Genomic DNA, 20,506 nt, shown 5'->3' with positions numbered 1-20,506 from the left:
CTGCTAGTCTCCAAACTACACCTATGTAAAGGTGTTTTCCCTTTCTAATGATTATAGCCATTGCTTTGTACCAGCAGGAAAGTCCATCTTTCTATCGCCACGGCCACCTCCACCCCAGCCACAGTGCGGTAGAACGTCCTCTGGTGGCATCTCGGAGGGCCAGCCCTGCCGCCGGGTTGCAGCAGATGGTGATTTGGAGGGTCTATAACACCTTGTGCGTCCAAATCATTCCTGGCTCTGGTGAATTTTTATTGAGAGGGCTAGGAAGAAAGAACGGGTTCCCTTTGACTTTGAAAGTGACCTAAGAACCAGGTCAGTGTTGGAAATAATTTCCTTTTTATTTATAATATTTTCAGAGGAGCTTAAAACATACAATGAGAATAGTCCTAATATTACTCAGGAATTTCTCTTAATTGTGTTAATGGAGATAAAATAGAAATGCAAACACTAGACCTCAATTTTTAAGCGAAAACGTAGGATCTCTCCAACACTGGTTGACTGGGAGGGTGGGCTGTGGGAATCTGAAGTCCCACACGCAAGGTTGGTACAGCCTGATAAACGCAGGACCCGTGTGTACAGCCATTGCAGAACTGTGTCGCTTCGTGAGACCCTCGATCTCTTTATAGTAATATTGCGGAATCCGCTGCCTGCAGGTTTGGAGAGGTGGCAACAGGATCTAGCCGAAGAGAAAGAGGGAAACATGACAGTGATTTAACTCCTTCCTCTGCGCCCACCTCAGCAGCCCAGTCCGCTCCTTTGGCGGCTGCGCCTCGGCTTGGATGCAGTGAGATGTGTCCCTCCCATGTTTCCCTTAATTAGGAGGAGGCAAACTTCTATCATTCCCTCCCGCCGGCTTCGGTTTAGTAACCAGACCCACATGAATCACGCCAAACACGCAGCCCCCTCCCGCCCGAGTGACAACTGGCCAGCGTACTCTCGGCTGTTGTCCCTTTAAAATTCGAATCCAAGGAGGTAATGATTTATCAAACTTGTCTTATCAAGAAAATGTCAAACGAAGGGCACCTTGCTTTGCACTGACGCAAACCTGGCCTTTCCCAAGGAGATATAGAAAGCGCCTCTCTTGCTGGAGCCGAACCCAGTCTTGTCAATAGCTGGTTTCACTCTCTACCTTCAATCTATTGCCCGTTTCAGACATGGTGAGTGTTTGCTTTTGTTCTTTTAAGGGGAGAGGGGGCTGCGAGGGTAGGAAGGACAGATTCGTTTTGGATATTTCTTTTTGAAATGTTGTGTGCGTTCTGGAAGGCGAAGGGAGCTCACATTGTACTTGTGAACAACACCTGGGGTCGGAAAGAGGTTTCCGAGGCTGTGGAGCTGAGAGGTTGGCGGTGTCTCCCAACCCCGCTATTCTGAGAACTGTCCTTGGTGCTGAAAAGCCAGGTGCCAGTACTGAAGAGAGCCGCTGTGGGTCCTAGAGGCTATTGAGATAAGAATGCTGGCTCGAACTGAGATACTTAGATTTGGTGCAGATTAAAGAGTTCTGATCTGTGCGTTTGTGAAAGAAGGTTAGACGAGAGGTGTGTGGTTGAGGTGAAGGTAATATGATTATTCTTACCGTATAATAGTAATTATTGGAACTAATATTTACAAAGCCCTGAAAGATAACACGAGGGGAGAAAGTGGATGGAAAAAACACCGCTGGCAGTTATTTTCATTTGAACCTCAATTGGGAGAAAGCAAATGAGAATTAGTCGTGAGTTTTGGTTCCCAAGCCAGTGTAGGGGCATGGATATTAAACTCTTGTGAATAGTTATTCTTGGGGAGTGGGAGGACCAAAAAACTTCTCACGTTCTTTTACATATCTGGGAATCTAGAAATGAATGTAGGTTGTGTAAGATAAATCCAGTTACTACCTTGTGTTTGAAATCTGGTTTATTACTGTTCTTGTGGGGTTGTTGTTACTGTTATTTTGGTCGTTATCCTTATTCTTGCTTTTGGTACCTGGCGGGTGGGGGTGGGTTTTGGAGCGCTGGGATTCGCACAACCGATTTGGCCTCAAACACTCGTAGGTGCCAGGGCATCAGCTTTTGTGGCCGCAGCTTGTTTATCGCTTATTAAAAAAAAAAAAAAAGCAATGTGCATTGTTGAATGACAAAGGAAATGGGGCGGAAAATTAAAGAATCTTTCTACAATGGTGATGGGAACGTGGGCACCCTACAGTCGTGATGTGAAATCCAAAGAGGGCAGGGACCTCATGGCTGTAGGATTATTTCCGCCCTCCACTTCTCCCCCCTCCAAAAAACATTTCTGCATCTTTTCTTAGCTCACCTTCTATCAGGGAGGAGAATATTAGTTTCTTTATGTCATCCAGTTATCCCCAAGACGGACAGACTGAGAAATAATGATTACAGTTTTTCTTGGAGAAGGAAAAAAAAATCCAGATTCCAATTTGTTCCCTAGATATTATGTCGGGACCTGAGTTGTGAACGTCTCTATATGTAGATACAGGTATTTTTAAAGCTGCCGTGACTTTTTTTTTTTTTTTTTTTTTGCACGAACTTCGCATTATGTTTGCAGGATTGCGGTGCTCCCAAGGAAATGAATAAACAACCAGCCAACAGCCTGGAGGCGGCGGTGACGCTGGGCCACCACGATGGCTCGTGCGCACCCAGGACGAGCCCGGAGCAGGGGCTTCCCGCGGCGACCGCCGCGCCGCCGCCGCGTGTGCCAAGGTCCTCTTCCACCGGCGCCCAAACTTTCCATTTCCCCGACGCGCGAGCCTGCGAGGCCGAGCGGCCGGGAGTAGGGGCTTGCAAACTCGGTAGCCCGCGGGCGCCGGCGGCCTCGGCGGCTCTGCGGGACTTGAGCGAGGCGCACGGCGCGCAGGCCGCCCCTCCTTCAGGGGGCGCCGGGCCCGGCAACGCGCTGCATTGTAAGATTCCGGCCCTGCGCGGCCCGGAGGGGGATGCGAACGTGAGCGTGGGCAAGGGCACCCTGGAGCGGAACAATACCCCGGCCGTAGGCTGGGCGAATATGAGCCAGAGCACCGTGGTGCTGGGCACGGATGGAATCACGTCCGTGCTCCCGGGCAGCGTGGCCACGTCTGCCGTCCAGGTAAGCAGGTGGCGCTCGAGCCACGCCGCCTCCTGCTCCCCAGCCGCGCGAGAGGCGAGCCTGGCCGAAGCGGGTGCACGTGTGCTGATGGGGAGACCGGTTGGCAGTGCCAGGTGATGGATGCGGGAGGCAGCTTTGGGGCTTCGGAAACTCGCACTGCGCTGGGGTCACTAGTTCAGGGCGCGAGGGCTGCAGCGAAGCTGCCAGAGGAATTGCGACCTCAGGACCTGCCACTACCTGCCCCTTCCCAGCCTCAGGGGTAGCGGAAATCCAGGTGCAGACTCATTAAGCAGTTGAGGCATTTAGATTCTTACCCCTTTCTGCAGACAGGACTCCCCCTCTTGCTAATGACTGGGTCTTTTTTTTTTTTTTCCAAAACAATTCTTAATTTAAAAAAGGAGAAGAAAATACAGAGGAAAAACCTGGGGGAATAATAATTTAAGTCCTTTAGGCTTTGCACTGCGAATTACATTTATCACATGAGAACTCATTTGATGAGAGGTGGCTTACGTGAGGCCAGTACTGAAGTTTAAGCCTCAGAGCCTATATTTTCCAAAACCTGGTACCTAATTTTGTATATATATATTTTTTCTTAGAATACCTCTCTCAATTGTATGAGCCTCAGGCCCCAAAAACCTGGATTCACCTGTGCATTTGATCCTTTACGCTCAACCAGAGGCATGAAAAGCCCACAAAGCAAATCCCAGTCCCGAGTTAGGGATGAGGCAGCTATTCCTGGTGGCCTCCCTCCCATATGGACTTTTGTCTTCTTCCATCTCCCTCCAGTTTCTCTTCCTCCTTCCCTGATTTCTTTCCTCCATCCCCTTTCACGTACTTTAGCTCTTCCTTTCCCATTGCCTGCCTCTATGCTATCTCCTCTCCTCCCCTGGGCTCAAGGGCTAAGCGTGTGTAGCCAGTGGTGGGCTCTTGAACCAGAACATCTGCCTGTGTGAGATCTAGGGTGTGTATAGCCCTTCTTAGTTACTCTAGTGTTTGTACACACACACACACACACACACGCCCACGCAGCAAGAGCTCAGCTGTTAGAATAATTAGAAATGGACATAAACTTAGGCTTTCCCGCTTGCCCTTGCTTTTGGGGTCTGCCTCTGGAGCGTTTGACTGTGTGCATTAACAGCCAGTGACAGCATGTGCCCAAGAGTGTGACCTCAGGTAGAGGCAGAAAATTTGTTCCGCGTGCCTTGCTTAACCTCCGCACTGCGGCAATAGGAGCTGGAATCCCCACCCTTCGTAGCCCCGGAAGAATTGAAGTGGGGAGGCGGTGGCTGGAGGTGGTATGTGTGTGGGAGGAATGTAGTGGGGATATTAAAGGTGTTCAGTATAGATCAAGCCCTGCCTTTGCCTATTTTCAGCTCTGCCCATCTTTCTGATTCTCGCCTTTCTGACGCCCACCTCGGCCCTCCTCCTCTCTCCCCAAGACTTCCTTCCCATTTTGGCAGCTGCTTCTTTACCCTCCATGGCCTGTGGAACAGTGTGGACGTGCCAGGTTGCTAGAATGAGGTGGAGGGTGACTGAGGATGTGGAAGCTGTGCAGTGGCTCGGGTCCCTGGCAGCTTTGTGTGGTGTCCAGGCGTCCTGAACATTTCCCGAGTTTATTTGAGGTGCCTTCACCTACAGTTTTTTCTGCTTTCCAGTGAGGCATTCCAGAACCAGGGACTGCCCCAAGAAAGCATCTTAGTGTGAGCTTGGAGAGGTGAGCTCCAAAGATCCACAGACTGCGGGAGCTGGGGGGTGCCTTAGGGGACAGTGATTCTGAGCCCCTCAGTTTACAGATGGGGACACAGAAGCTCAGCAAGGGCCAGTGGCTTGCCTGGGGTTATCCAGCTGGGAGGATAAAGTTTAGACCAGAACTCAAGGTTTTCAATGTCCTGTCTCTTTGCATGTCTGTTTCTCCATTCTCCCTGTTGTTTCACCCCCCGGTGTCTCTCTCCTTCCCACCTCCCTTGCCCCACTGCTGAAAGGTGCCCCCTTCAATGAGCTGACCAGGCAGGTCCTGCCCGTAGGCTTTAGAGAAAGTGAGGCAGGGGCTCTGGCTGGCTTCAGGCATTGCAGCTCTCCTTCTGGCCTTAGCATGGGGTCCAAAAAAAGAAAGGGCTGAGTAAGGGGTGTGAGGAATTTTGGGGGGAGGGGTTGGTTAGGGACCTGCTTGCTGGGGACTCTAGGCATGATATTGGAGGCCTGCTTGCCAAATGAACTCTTGGTCATGGGCTGGGGATGGAGCGACCTGCTTGCAATCAACCTACAGTTCAAGGTTTGGGGAAAGCTGCTTGCTGGTGTGATTTGACTGCAGGATTTGGGAAAGAGGGGTTCAGGAGTCTATTTAAGATGGCTCTTCAGATCAGAATTGGGAGCCTCCTGCTGAAAGACTCTCTGCAGGGTTGAAGGGTCAGGGGCCTGCTTGTAGATGCATCCTCTCTTCAGAATTGGGGTCCTGCTTGCCGATGCATCCTCGGTTGAAAAGTGGGGTCCTGCTTGCTGGGAAGGATCCTCAGCAGTGGGGGAGGGGCGGAATGGGGCCTGCTTGCGGACCTTCCCCGGGGCTGGTATCCAACCATGTGCTTTTCCGCCCCCAGGAGGACGAGCAAGGGGATGAGAATAAGGCCCGAGGGAACTGGTCCAGCAAACTGGACTTCATCCTGTCCATGGTGGGGTATGCAGTAGGGCTGGGCAATGTCTGGAGGTTTCCCTACTTGGCCTTCCAGAACGGGGGAGGTATGGCTTTTCTGCTCTTTCCGCCTGCGGCGGGGCGGGGCGGGCACTTGTGGGTTGGGGGGTGACGCAGAGCCCCGGGACGGGGACCGAGGCTGAGAGGAGAGGCTCAGAGAAGCCTCCTCACACTCCAGTTCGTCCCCTGTGGGCATCCGTGTGAAGCCGGAGGGCAGGAGCTATTGAAAGTGGTTGGCACTAGATCCAGGAGGCTTTTATCTGGAGATGGAGCTCAGAGACTAGATGGGTCCCCACGCTTCCTCACTGGTCCAGCTTGGGGGGCTGGGCCCCGATTCAACTGAGCATTGATGCAGGGAAGTTCAAATCCTAATTTAGCCCACAAGTATTTCGGTATCCGACACACTCCCCGCACCTAAACAACTTTAGAGCCAGGAGCTATGCGGTCCTGGACACTGAATTAAGGAGGTTTTAAGATCATAACCTGGAAATCCAAGCCTACATAGGGGACTTTGGGAATGGGCGCTTGGGTCGTGCAGAACGCAGGATGCAGGCGAACCAGGAGTGGGGAGAACAGAGGGGCTTGGGGTTGTGCTGTTGAAAATCTATTAGAAGCACCCCCACACACACATCCTCATGGGCACAAGCAGGGCATACTCTGACTTTAGCAAAAATCGTTTTGCAAAAACGGTTTCCGTTTCATTTGTCCTCACTGGGTGGAAGGAAAACCGTTTCTAAAGTGGGGAGGACGCCAGTGAGGCATGCACCAGCTGCCAGGCCTCTAGGATCCTCTCCCGTACGTACCCACCGAGGAGGAACCTGGCATGTTCACGGTCCCCTTTGCAAGGCGGGGCTAAACTGACAAGTCAAGCCCCCTCTAGGAATAGGAATTTGCACCTAGGATTCCCTTTCACAGCTTCTCAACTGGACCAAGGAGACCAGAGCTGTGCCCCTCACCCCATCGGGTTAGGCAGCTTAAGTTTTGTGTGTGTGTTTGTTTGGTTGGTTGGTTTTGTTTTTTGATTTTGGTCTCTCGGTGCGCTCCAGGCACAAGGACAAGGGACAGATGCAGCGCCACGTGATGATGAAAACGGAAAAATATGTTAATACCCCTCCCCCTAATTCCAAATTAGGACACGTTGACAAGTATTTATGAGGAGCGCAGAGCGTTCGCAATCAGGGGTGCCCCGGAAACACACAAACGGGCGCCCCAGCCATGTTCCCCCTTGGTTCTCTGCAGGGAGTCCCCGGACCAGGGTGCTGCGTTAAGCTTTACAGTACCAGGAAAGGGGACGACACTCAGGATGAGGGTGGGAAGGGAATTCCAGTCCAGGGAGCGCGGCAGCTTTGCAGCCCTGCTGCTCTCTCTGCTGGGCAAGTCAAAAGGGTCCGTGCTTTGCTCGGCCCGGGATCTGCGATCTGCAATCTGCGAAGTGTTGGGCTGTGCAGGGAGTGGGACGCTGGGAGGGAAGGCTACCTCTTCCGCACTGCGGCTCCGGCCCCTTCGCGCGGGTGGAGAGCTCGCTTCCTCCCTCCCAGGAGCAAAAGAGAAAGATTGCGCAATCTACATCTTTCTTGAAAACCCATTCAGGAGAGGATAAAGCAAGAGCCCTGGTTTAAAGCAAGAGCCCTGGTTTTGCCCCGGCGGGAAAGGCCCTTCCAGCAAGAGGAAGAGACTAGAGAAAGATCAGCTTTCCTTCAGTGGAGCCCAGTGTTCTCGGCTCTGGCATCTCGAGTCCTGAATTGGTTCTGACTCTGCGACAGAACTCCCTTGTCCAAAGGTCATGGCTATTCCCCAAGCCTCTAGCAAACAACCTCAAAGAATCCTTGAGGATAAAGAACCCCAGGGAACCCTCAGGAAGTCTGCGGAGACCAGCCAGCTACTGGTGCCCTAGACCGGGCGTCCTGGGGAATAGACATGAAGGATCAACGTCAGGGGCCCTCGGTCTACGTAAGACACCCACATAAATAGTGTCAAGTGCTTAGCGCCTGGGGAGAGGTACTGTGGGAGGCCAGAGGAAGGAGGCTTCCTGAAGGAGGAAGCATTTGAGTTGACCTTGAAGGATGGAAGGGACTTCTAATGTGGAGAAGGAAGTTGAGATGTGTGTGATGGCGGAGGCAGTGGGGAAAGGGATGTCCCTGCCACCCGTCTGGCAGAGCAGGTCCAACCCTGGTTGGCAGAAGGTATGCAGGTAGCAAGTTGAGGGCTCCTGGAGTCCTAGCTTAGAAGATTTTAAGGTTTTGGAGGGCTGAGGTGCCAATGAGATTTCACCAAATCTGACTCCAGTAGTGAATCAAAGGTGTGGATTTGTTGAACATTAGAAGAGCTTAATTTGGGGACATTGAGGTACTAGAATAAGAAAGAGAAAAGAAGAGAAAATAAAACTCACCCAGTACGCAACCCCTAGTGACCCATCCAATGGCGAACTGAAAAAAATGTGTTTGCAGGGTACCCTTGTACTTTTTAGAGGAGGGCTCTTAAATGTCCTGGGTACCTGTGGTTGAGCTGGAATATCGAATGCTTCCTAGAGAAGGCAAGGGAGCTTCCTCCCTGAGGGGGAAGGTGGAGCCAGCTGGCCTGGGCCTCCCTGGGCTCTCACCTCCCACTCTCTCTTTCCAAGGTGCTTTCCTCATCCCTTACCTGATGATGCTGGCTCTGGCAGGGTTGCCCATCTTCTTCCTAGAGGTGTCTCTGGGCCAGTTCGCCAGCCAGGGGCCGGTGTCTGTGTGGAAGGCCATCCCAGCCCTACAAGGTGAGTCTCCCCTGCCTTCCAGCTCCCTCAGCCCTCCCCTGCCCTCTGTGGCACCCCGTGGCCCCGGGGAGGGAGACCTGCTTCTGCGATCAGGAGAACCCACTCCTTCCTTCTCTGTTTGATCAGTTTCACCACTGGGGCCCTCTGGAGTATGGCCCAAGATCACCTCTGGCATTGTTCCGCTCCTGGCAGAATGCCTCAATGTCCCTGGTAAACACAAGAGTCTATCCCACTATTAGTGTATCCATCTGTAAGAGAGAGCCAAGACCTAGGTCCCCACCCTGTGCCCAACTGTAAGGATTCCACAGGATTTGGAGGAAATGAATCCCTGGAACTTTTGCTTCCACAGGCTGTGGCATCGCAATGCTGATCATCTCCGTCCTAATAGCCATATACTACAATGTGATTATTTGCTACACACTTTTCTACCTGTTTGCCTCCTTTGTGTCTGTGCTGCCCTGGGGCTCCTGCAACAACCCTTGGAACACGCCAGAATGCAAAGATAAAACCAAACTTTTATTAGGTAAGTTTGGAGATACCTACACTAGGTGAACTATTCATTCATTCAATGAAGACGAATTGAGCACATATTACATTTGCCAGGTTTTATGCTAGGTGCTGGGGGCACAGAGATTAAAACCAACATCAAATATACTTCTAATATTTAAGGAGCTCATGGCCTAGAGGAGGGGTAATCAAACTTTTGTTTGCTCATGAATAGCTGGAGTGTTTGTTTAAAATGTAGAATTACAAGTCCACCAAATAGTCTGAGTTACTAGATTTGGCTGGGGTCAGGTCCCCAGGTGACTCATATGCACGGTACAACTTGTAAAGCAATGGGGTCTAGCGTCTAGGGGAGTGACGCTTGTGATCCTGGGTCCACACTTCACAAAATGCTGCCTAGTGCATGAGGTAAACATGAGAAGAGACACTTAAACTGAGGACCTGTGATAGAAAGGTGCATAACGCAGAAGACCTAACCTAGAAGAGGGGAAGGCTGCCCGGGGAGGCAAGGCGTGTTCCTGGGGGAAGGCTGGTTCGGGCCTGAAATCCACTGGGACTTGAGGACTTGGGGGAGCTGTCAGCTTGTTGGGTCAAGGGCAAGAGCGTGACGGTGAGGAGGAGCAGGGCAGAATGGCTGGCAAGGCTTCTGGTCTGTAAGACGTTTTGCCCCTGATGGTACATGTGTTTGTGTCAGGTAACTTCTCCTCTCTGGATCTCAGTTTTCCTCATTTGAAAAATAGAAATCCTAACAACATTCTTCATCCTACTTACCTGTGTAAGGAGAAAAGAAACGGAGGATATGATCGTAGTTGGAAAAGCGTACAAATAGAAGGTGCTAGTATCAGTTGCCTTTGAAGGTGCTGATCATTTTAATGGACACCAATAAGCGAGTAGTTTCTTCTCTCCCCAGCGGAGCTGTTATTCCCTTTAAGCTGGATCTGGCTGAAGTCAGAATCCTGTGATCTCTGTATGATTGGCTTTTAGTGTTGGTCCTCCAAACCAGCACTTTTGCCCTGACAGCCTGCACACTGCAGAACTAGGAAGTTACTTAAATGCTTTGAGTGTGTAAGAGAGAAAGATGATCCGTCCCTCCCACACCCCAGAGAGATGCACATTCCTAAAGGCAGTAATTCACACTGGAGTATTTTTACACACATGTGCATGTATGCACACAACATGTCCAGCCTCCACCTTGAGAGGCTTTGAATGAGACTGCAGGAAAGCTAAAGCTGGAGACATGCGCCCATCAAATTCAAACCCAGTGCACCTGAAGTGCTCAGGAATGGGAGGATGGGGATTTGTGGGGTTCCCAAGTGTGCAGCCCACTAGTGGAATGACCGAGAGTAAGTGCCTCTAGACTCTCTGGGCCTCAGTGCCCTCATCTTTACAATCTCCATGTGGACGGATTCTTAACTTAGCGCAGTGGTTCTCAGCCCAAGCTGCCACAGTGTAGAATCACCTGGGGAACTAGCAAATCAAGACATCACTTAGGGTCCAGCCCAGACCAATTAAATTGGGCTCTCTGGGGATGGAGCCTAGGAATCTATGTTTACAGTTCCCCAGCTGCACCCAAGGGTAAGAACCACCAGGTTGGTGTTTGCCCACGTCCCTTAATTCAGCTGCCCTTAACCATGTTTGGAATGGAGTGCCCACCTCCTTTGCCCTGCAGTCCCTACCAACTCAGGGTCACCTCTGCAAAGCTGCTGTCTGAGAGAACCCCACTCAGGTACCCCACTTAAGGTAGCTGTTCTCAGATTCACAACCAACAATCTGCTGCCGGAATGGATTCCCAAAAATGCCGTTTTGGCAAAGTGCATTGTCTAGGATGTGGGGCTGGAATGGAGAAAAACCTCAAGGTCATAACAGTGCCCTGCCTGTCCTTCCCAGATTGTGTCTGGGACGGAAGTTACTTTCCAAGGGAGTACCTCTTCCAAGGAGAGCTGTTGCCTTGATCCAGCCTCCAAGGAAGCTTCCCTGGGCACGTCCCTCAGGGAATCACGTGGGTCCCACAGCTGTTCCTCGGGAGGGATAGGAGTTCAGAAACACGTTCTCCTCTGCTAACAATATCCACTAATATTTGTGCAGCACCTTAATAATAATAGCCAGCATTACTTACTACACACCAAGTACCATGTTAAACCCTTTAACTCATATTACCAATGTTAAGATGGATAACAAGCCAACATATGGTTTAATTATTATTTCCATTTTACAGGTGAAAAATCTGGAGCTCAAGTTTATAAAGCTAGCTCTGTGGTAGACCTTAGATTAGATTTGAGCCCAAGTTTGCCTGCCTCCCAAGGCCATGGTCCTAACCACCATGTTAAATGCTCCGCAGCCTACAAAGCAGCTTCATAAATGATGTCTCTGCTATTCCTAATAAGAGCTCTATACATCCCAAGGGGCAGGTGACATGATCACTATTTCACAGGTGACAAAGTAGACTCTAAGCCTTAGAGGGTGGAAGTATCAGGCCACAAGTCTCAAGGTAGAGCCAGCACAAGAATTTGGGTCTCATGACCCCTGATTCTCTGCTCATCCAGGGTTCCTGAAGGTTCTATTCTATCATTCCTGGCAGAGTGACATCTGTCCAGTTGTTCCCTAACTGATGTTTTTAGCTGAGAGTCTGTGGGTTTAAAAGAAAGCTCGTTTAAACAGTAGTTTGACTTAGTAATTCCACTTCTGGGGATCTATTGTTAGAGGAAAATCACAGACACAGGTAAGGACTATTTGAGATTGTTCATTGCAGTCACATTTACAATCTAGGAAAACACCGGAAACACTTAGACGTGTAACAAAAATTCAGTAATTCTGTGGTTCAAATAAATTATAGTGCATCCATAGGATGAAGTATTCTATAGTCTTTAAAAGTGAATATTCATTAAACATAGGGAAATTGTCAGCATATCATGTTAAATGTAAAAGCAGGATACCACTTTATAGTATAATTTCATTTTTACTAACAATATGTGCTGGCTAGAAAACATATAGGAAGGTGATATGCAAAATGTTAACTGGTAAACTTGGGGCCATTCTTTTTTTTCTACATTTTCTATCAGGGATGTGTATTTATTTTATAGTCGGAGAATAGATATGTATATGTATGTGTACATATATATATACACACATATATATAGTGTGTGTGTATTTTTTTACAGCAAGCTGAGCACGATGACTGGGCTAGGCGTGTGGGTGCAGGGCCCCCCCTGGTTTTGTGGAATTTTTTGTCTGGCTCACAATATCCTGGGGAACATGAAAGGCAGAGTGAAGACATTATACAGCTAAGCACCTTGTCGACTGGTATAAACCATAAAAACGATGCAAGCTCTGAGCAGAGAGAGACAGTGGACATTTTTCACTCTATTATTCCCTGGAAACATATGGACAGGCTGGGCAGATCTTATTTCATTCTTAGCCAGTGCTTTAAAAGTTTTTGTTTGTTTGTTGAAGATGGAGGTATCAATCCTTTCCCCTCTCTTAGTGGAGCCCCTCCATCTGTCCTTCCCTGGGTTATCCGCACTGGACCGGGGCCAGGTATCCTTTGTGTAAGTGTTGATCCTTTGGGGTCCTGGGGTGTCTTGGAAAAGGGGTTGATGGCCTGACTTTCAGAGACATGGGTAGCTTTGTAGCCCCACTGCTCTGCTGGACAAGACTGGAGTCCAGACAATGATGTCTCAGGCTGCCTCCCAAGTGGCCATACTGAGAGAGGCTTGTTTAGGAAATGGAAAAACTCCCTCCCCCAAGGCAGTGTTCCACAAATGACCTTCCAGGCTCACCCTACCCCGTGATAGTGGGTTGCTGGTCCCAGGAGAGGGGGGTGGATTCCCACGCCATTATGACCTTCACTCATAGCAGGGAGGGGTTTATCCCATGGCCCCTCAGCTGTGCTAGGGACATACTGCCTGGGAACCCCACCTCATCATTCAGATGCCAGGACCCTGCTCCAGCCATGGGCAAAAGCCCTGGCTCCGTCCACCGCGGAGGCTGAGCTTGCCACACATTTCTCAGGTGTAGATTGTGAGAGAGGCTGTCTTCTTTAGGGGCATTCAACCCTCCAGGTATTTGTAATGTTGAAGGGCTAATCCATGCCCTGCCAAGTAAGACCAACAACTGTTCTTTGAAATTAGGAGCTAGCTGGGTCATTTAAAATGGGAAGCGCATAACTACCATTTCTGTTTCTGGAATGGCTTAATTTTCATTAGAACCTTAATTCAGTGATTCCTTTTCTCCCTGGTCTTTCACGTGCTTTCATTTATTCATAATTGCCCGCGTAAAGAGAATCTCATTCGAACAGCTTCCAATTCAGCACGATGCTTATCGCTGTTCTTTGTTCAGGGTTGCTGGGCCGCAGAGCTCGCCGATGACACGGCCCATCGTTCCGTTGCTGGCCGACCTGAAGGCGCAGTGTGCTGGGAAGCACGCCTCTGCCGCCCAGTGGTGGGAAGGGATGTTGCAGGAGGCTTGAGGCTGCAGGGAGCCCTGCTGCAGTGCCTCAGGGACGCTGTGACCTTGCACTGCAGCGGAGAGCGGTGATCCAGAGACGCCCAGAGACGCTTTGTAGGGAAGCTGCCCATGTGCTTCTCAGTGCCAGTTTTGGAAGCAAGCGATTTGACGTTTGCCCCTGTGTTAACGATCTCTTCTGTCTTAGGGGACGTACTTTTGGGCAGGAGGACGAGAAATAACTTCTGTGCTTACTTACAGAAAAGGGCTATGGATGGTGCTTTAATTGTCTTCATTCTGGTCCCTGCTGGGGGAAACAAATGCTTCCTCGGTAAATAGTTGGTAATTATGAGGTGAGAATCCCCCTGAAAGTCTCTGTTATTTGATTAAAGAAGATAATTTTGAGTAAGAAGGCATTTTGAGGACTCTAATAGTGGTGGTTCTCAAACCTGGGAGATCTTGGCAGGAGACATTTGACAGTGTTCATAGACATTTTTGGTTGTCACAACTGGGCTGGAGTGGGGTGTGGGGGGGTGTATGTTCCTGGTATCCAGTGGGCAGAGGCCAGGGATGTTACTAATACCCTGCAAGGCATGGACAGAGAGTTTTCTCGTCCCAAGTGTCAGTAGTACTGCTGTTTAGAAAAATTCTGGTCTAAAGGACTAATCAGAGGGAAGGGATTCTTTTAATTACTCTTTTCAATTTTATCCGGTATTCTGAGATATTCTGGGGGAATGTGTGGGAGGTAGTAGATAATTTACGGCTGGCAAGTGGGATTGAGAGATGATGTTGAGGATTAGAGATGCTCACCCCATGCAAAGGTATAACAATGGCGATTGCATTACGGCTAAAGTTTTAGTGAATCCAGCTGTGTGCTAGGCATTGCATGAAATTTTTCCATTCATGATCTATCTCACTTAATTTGGTTCTTGGAACAACCTTCAAACTAGATACACTATTATCAGAAAATGGAGGCTTGGACAGATTAAGGAACTCATCCAAGCTCTCAGGGCTAGTGGAACTCCTGAACCCATGGTTTTACCCACTTCGCTGTTCCACAGAGGGCATAAATTGGGATTCCATGCACCAGACCTAGGCTACATGTGCTTTTTTTTTGGTTTTGTTTTGTTTTGTTTTGGTCCACAGTGCTTAAGGACAATTTGGCCTTATTTCCAATGTTTTTTTTTTTTTCACACACACACTGTATTTTATTTTTACAAGAGATAAATAGACTGACACCAAGCATTGTACATGGATGACCACAACAAAAGCAACAATGATTGCAATTACCAAACCTGAAACACACTCATACTATGTCATAATATTGACATTCAGTCCAGTAATCCTCCACTGTAACAGCTCCTTTACTTTGCAGTGAAAATTGATTTGTATATTCTTTGCCTCTGAGTCCTTGTGGGATTTTTTTTTTTTTAATTCAAACAGAAAGTCACAAAAATTATACTCATCCTCATCAGTTCACTCAGTCCCATGTAATTAATTTTTTTTTCATCTTGATCTTTTGTTAGCACTTTTATGAGTTCATCAGTTTTTCATTAGAGTTCTGAAAATGCTTATTCATTCAGTTCAGCAGTACAGTCAGTTACCAGAAACCTGTACTTGTCAGAGTCTTTTCCATGAATTTCCTGAAGATGAAACCCTTTTATAGGAACATATTTACAAAAGCATCAAAGTACACCCAGAACTGTCTGTAAATGACAGAAGACTTTAAAATGACCATGGTTAAAGATTTGATGAAAGTTCATAATAATGCAGTTGACAAGAAAATTAGTTATTTCTGAGATATACATTTTAAAGTAATAACTAGGATTATGACTTATAACATTATACCAGAACATATAAGATTTTTAGAAATTTCATGTAATGTCTGAAACATTTATATTAACATATTTCCATACAAATAACCCAATGAAAGTTTAGTATTAGTTGTTTTGTTTGTTTGTTTTTTTATACTGCAGGTTCTTATTAGTCATCAGTTTTATACACATCAGTGTATACATGTCAATCCCAATTGCCCAATTCAGCACACCACCAGCCCCACCCCACCTCAGTTTTCCCCCCTTGGTGTCCATATGTCTGTTCTCTACATCTGTGTCTCAACTTCTGCCCTGCAAACCGGCTCATCTGTACCATTTTTCTAGGTTCCACATACATGCGTTAATATACGATATTTGTTTTTCTCTTTCTGACTTACTTCACTCTGTATGACAGTCTCTAGATGGATCCACGTCTCAACAAATGACTCAATTTCGTTCCTTTTTATGGCTGAGTAATATTCCATTGTATATATGTACCACATCTTCTTTATCCATTCGTCTGTCAATGGGCATTTAGGTTGCTTCCGTGACCTGGCTATTGTAAATAGTGCTGCAATGAACATTCGGGTGCATGTGTCTTTTTGAATTATGGTTTTCTCTGGGTATATGCCCAGTAGTGGGATTGCTGGGTCATATGGTAATTCTATTTTTAGTTTTTTAAGGAACCTCCATATTGTTCTCCATAGTGGCTGTATCAATTTACATTCCCACCAACAGTGCAAGAGGGTTCCCTTTTCTCCACACCCTCTCCAGCATTTGTTGTTTGTAGATTTTCTGATGATGCCCATTCTAACTGGTGTGAGGTGATACCTCATTGTAGTTTTGATTTGCATTTCTCTAATAATTAGTGATGTTGAGCATCTTTTCATGTGCTTCGTGGCCGTCTGTATGTCTTCTTTGGAGAAATGTCTATTTAGGTCTTCTGCCCATTTCTGGATTGGGGTGTTTGTTTCTTTAATATTGAGCTGAATGAGCTGTTTATATATTTTGAAGATTAATCCTTTGTCCGTTGATTTGTTGGCAAATATTTTCTCCCATTCTGAGGGTTGTCTTTTCGTCCTGTTTATGGTTTCCTTTGCTGTGCAAAAGCTTTGAAGTTTCATTAGGTCCCATTTGTTTATTTTTGTTTTTATTTCCATTACTCTAGGAGGTGGATCGAAAGAGATCTTGCTGTGATTTATGTCAAAGAGTGTTCTTCCTATGTTTTCCTCTAAGAGTTTTATAGTGTCCAGTGTTACATTTAGGTCTCTAATCCATTTTGAGTTTATTTTTGTGTATGGTGTTAGGGAGTATTCTAATTTCATTCTTTTACATGTCGCTGTCCAGTTTTCCCAGCACCACTTATTGAAGAGACTGTCTTTTCTCCATTGTATATCTTTGCCTCCTTTGTCATGGATTAGTTGACCATAGGTGCGTGGGTTAATCTCTGGGCTTTCTATCTTGTTCCATTGATCTATGTTTCTGTTTTTGTGCCAGTACCATATTGTCTTGATTACTGTAGCTTTGTAGTATAGTCTGAAGTCAGGGATTCTGATTTCTCCAGCTCCATTTTTTTCCCTCAAGACTGCTTTGGCTATTCAGGGTCTTTTGTGTCTCCATACAAATTTTAAGATGATTTGTTCTAGCTCTGTAAAAAATGCCATCCAATGTTTTAAAATGGAGAGATTTCATGTAAATATCCGGATTTTCTGCATCTTTTATCAGGACACCTAGAAAAGCATGGCACTGATTGGCTGGTAAGTTGTCCCTCGGTATTAATGGGATTGGTTCCAGGAGCCCTTTCGGATACCAAAATCTGCAGATGTTCAAGTCCCTTATATAAAATGGTGTAGTACAATGAAAACAGTATTCAGCCAACCGCCATTGAAATTTCATTCTGTGGTTGATTGAATCCATGGATGTAAAACTGCGGATACGGAGGGCAGACCGTACTCTCTGTTTTGCCACCCCTTTTTACCCTCCATTTTATATCTTTGTAATTTGTGTCACCAGCCTGGCTTCTGAAGGTGTTTGAGTTTATGTTCCCTGCTCTCTGCTTCCCAGTAAAGTGGTTAAGAGCATGGCCTCCAAAGAGAGAGTGACTGTTTGCCTCCTGATTCTGTTGTGTGACCTTGGCAAGCAACCACACTTCTCTGTGTCCAGTTTCTTTACCTGTAACATACAGATAATAACAATACCTACCTCGCAAGTGTGGTGTGAGGCTCAAATTAGTTAATGCATATAAGACATTTAAAATAGTACATAGTAAGTGCCATATAAGTGTTAGTTATTGTTGTTATTGTTACTTTTCATTTCTTTATAAATTAATATCCTTTGGCATTAATCCTGATGGACTCTTTATCTAAAATATCCATCAAGTGATCATAGAAACATTGTGATGTGGTCAGAAAGGCTTCAGTATCTTCCTATTTCAAATGAGGATAATCATAGGCACCTCCCAGGTCTTCTGAGGCTTCCACAAGATAATAAGTGGTAAAGCGTCCAGCAGGGTACCTGACATGCTAAGACTCACCTGCTTAGTTCCCTGCTCCCATCCCAGCCTAGGTCAGGCATTCTCAACCTCAGCACTGTTGACATCTTGGGCTGGATAAGTCTCTGTTGTGGGCTGTCCTGTGCATTGTTGGATGTTTAGGAGCATCCCTGGCCTCTGCCCACTAGTTGCCAGTACCACCCTGTTCCCCAAATATGACAACTAAAAATGTCCCCCGACATTGCCAAGTGCCCCCTAGTGGACAAATTCGTTCCCAGTTGAGAACCACTGTGTTCAGTCCTGTTGCAGGCTCACGAGCACGTGCGAGTGTGCAGAAAGCACATGGCACACGTATCTTAGGGAACTTCTGTATGTCGGCCGTTGTGCCACGCAGTGGGTTCAAGCTGGGCTTATTAGTAAGCCTTCTGTGGTGGAGCCCTTCGGAAGTTTTACTTATGTCTGATTAAAATTCATTTCTGCAAGCCATTTATTTTTTGTGGAGTCATAACGATCCGGCTTTGAATCCTGATTCTCTTCCTCATTTGCTGTGTGATTTTGGTAGAATGACCTAACCTCTGAGCCTTTTTCCTCATCTGAAAGACGGAGGCAATAGCACCCACAGCACAGGCTGTTGTGAGCCTTAGGTGAGATAATGCATGTAAAGTGCTTGGCGTGTAGAGAGCGCTCCAGAAATGAGAGCCGTCGTTGCCGGGACCAGGCACTGCTGGGGGGTACCGGGGGCTCTGGGATGAATAGCACACAATTTGGGGGTTCATCTGCATCTAGCTTTGCTCAGTTAATACCCTTGCAAAGTTACTCTCCAATATTTGGCAAATATGTTTGGCTTTTGTTTTTAAGTTGCTAGAGAGATACACGTGTCTATTTTCTGTACAGATTTCACTGTGTTTTCGTTCCATCCTCTCCTAAACAGATTCCTGTGTGATCAGTGACCATCCCAAAATACAGATCAAGAACTCAACTTTCTGCATGATGGCCTATCCCAACTTGACAATGGTTAATTTCACCAGCCAGGCCAATAAGACGTTTGTCAGTGGGAGTGAAGAGTATTTCAAGTAAGATTTTTAAAAAACTTTTCTAAGAGAAACCCAGTGAATTAGTGACTATCCAACGTGTAGACTAGAGGGATGGGTTGCCTCCCTCTGTACCCTACCTACCTGCTCAGATGCTCGGGGAGGAAGATTTTTTCCCTGGTCTGGCTTCTGGGAGTGGGTTATTGTGCCCTGTGGGCCTGGAGAGGAGAGTTGGCTGAATGCTGGTGGGAACAGAATTGGTGCTGCTGTAGTTCATGATGTTGAAGCCAAAAACATTGCAAAACCTTCCTCCGATGGGATCTAAGCAGACCTTCAGCTGACTAGGTTGTTTTTTGTTTTTTCTTGTTTTGTTTTTTTCCTTCTGCACTTGTGAGGGGAAGAGAGACAAAAATTCAGGAAAGTCAGGAAACAAATCATGATCAGTGATTTGGTTTAAAGAAGAACTAATTCTTTCCTTTTTTTTTAAAAAAAAACACTTCTGTCTTAGTTTTATACTTTCTTCATCCATTTTGCCAGACATTGGGGATTGAGGTTTAGGGATTTAGGAAATCCTCAGCCACCACAGGAAGATTTAATAATATTCAGGGAATTATTTCATAAGGGAGGTAGATGGAGACAGAGTTCAACAGAGAGTAGATAATGTTCTCTAGCTAGGCCTTAAGTCGGGGGTTGTAAACTCAAATGTACTTGGGGGCAGGGAGGAAGAGGTAAGACGATAGAGAATGGTGGGGACTGTGGCTAACAGGAGGGGAGGTCTGCCCAGTATAAGGGAGGGTGCTGATGCTCAGCTCCAACTGGCCCCTGTCTTATGGGAATGTGAGAGGTGCTGCCAGAGCTTCCATTTTACAAGAGAAGTTGGAAATAAAATAGGAGTTTTTATGTGTCTCTCCCACTTTAAATGTTAGCAAACTAATTCAAATGAAACACTGGGGTCACGTAAAATGCATGTATCAGGGGGCCCCTGGTTTGTGGCCTTTACTTAGATAGTAGGAAGTGGTTACTACTGTTCCCACTAGTTCTTCCAAGCTTTCTCTCCTGTGGACTAAGAGGGCACATGGATGTTTCCTGTAGAACAGAAGGGGCACTTAGGCTGAATGAAGAAATAATCCCCTTTGAAGAAAATGTAGGACCAGTGAGGGTGGGCCTTGATTCACCCTGAACTCTGAGAAAGGAGTCTGACCTCGTGGTGGGCTGAAATCTGATCACATAATCCATGTGGTCAGGTGTATTATAAAGTGTTTTGCAAATCTGCTTTTGGTGGCTTTGCTAATCCTCTGGGACCAGTCTTAGTTTCCAAGAGGGAATGTTATCAGGAGCTTCTTGGGGCCCATCCAATATTCCTTATTAAATCATGGAGTAGTTGAGATGGCCAAGGGGCATTGTTGGCTAGATGGCCTACCCATTGTGGGGTTTGGGGTCCTTTTCAGTGCTTAGAAGTATGGTCCTTAAGGTTTGGTAGCCCAGGCCGGTTCCACCCTTGGTGACTTCTACTCTACTCTAGAGCCCAGGTTGCCCCAGGAGTTGAGACTAAAAGAGCTCCAGGTTGCTCTCGTGAACCGCAAAACAGCTTCTCACAGTGTCGCTGGCTAGCTGGCCGGAGGGGTGCTGCCCCCTTCACTTCCCTCAGCAGGTCAGGACACTCGGCCATCATGTCTGCAGTCCAGTAGAGTCTGGATGCTGGCTGGCCCTTGGTTC

At 47.3% G+C, this 20,506-nt stretch overlaps 1 protein-coding gene across 1 annotated transcript in view; it reads left to right on the top strand.

Annotated features, from left to right (window-relative positions):
* The first annotated feature begins 47 nt into the window (after window positions 1–47).
* Window positions 48–20,506, top strand: part of SLC6A5 (solute carrier family 6 member 5) — a 57,129-nt gene continuing 36,670 nt past the window's right edge. Inside the window, exons 1-6 of the mRNA XM_007174814.3 lie at window positions 48–188; window positions 2,536–3,072; window positions 5,667–5,805; window positions 8,379–8,510; window positions 8,860–9,033; window positions 18,691–18,832. Coding sequence (XP_007174876.3) covers window positions 48–188; window positions 2,536–3,072; window positions 5,667–5,805; window positions 8,379–8,510; window positions 8,860–9,033; window positions 18,691–18,832 — 1,265 coding nt within the window. The remainder of the gene's footprint in view (window positions 189–2,535; window positions 3,073–5,666; window positions 5,806–8,378; window positions 8,511–8,859; window positions 9,034–18,690; window positions 18,833–20,506) is intronic.

Source organism: Balaenoptera acutorostrata, chromosome 9, assembly GCF_949987535.1.
Source record: "Balaenoptera acutorostrata chromosome 9, mBalAcu1.1, whole genome shotgun sequence".
In the NCBI taxonomy this organism is placed as follows: Eukaryota; Metazoa; Chordata; class Mammalia; order Artiodactyla; family Balaenopteridae; genus Balaenoptera; species Balaenoptera acutorostrata.
The sequence above is the reverse complement of the archived record's forward strand: the minus strand, read 5'-3'. Positions and strand labels throughout refer to the sequence as shown.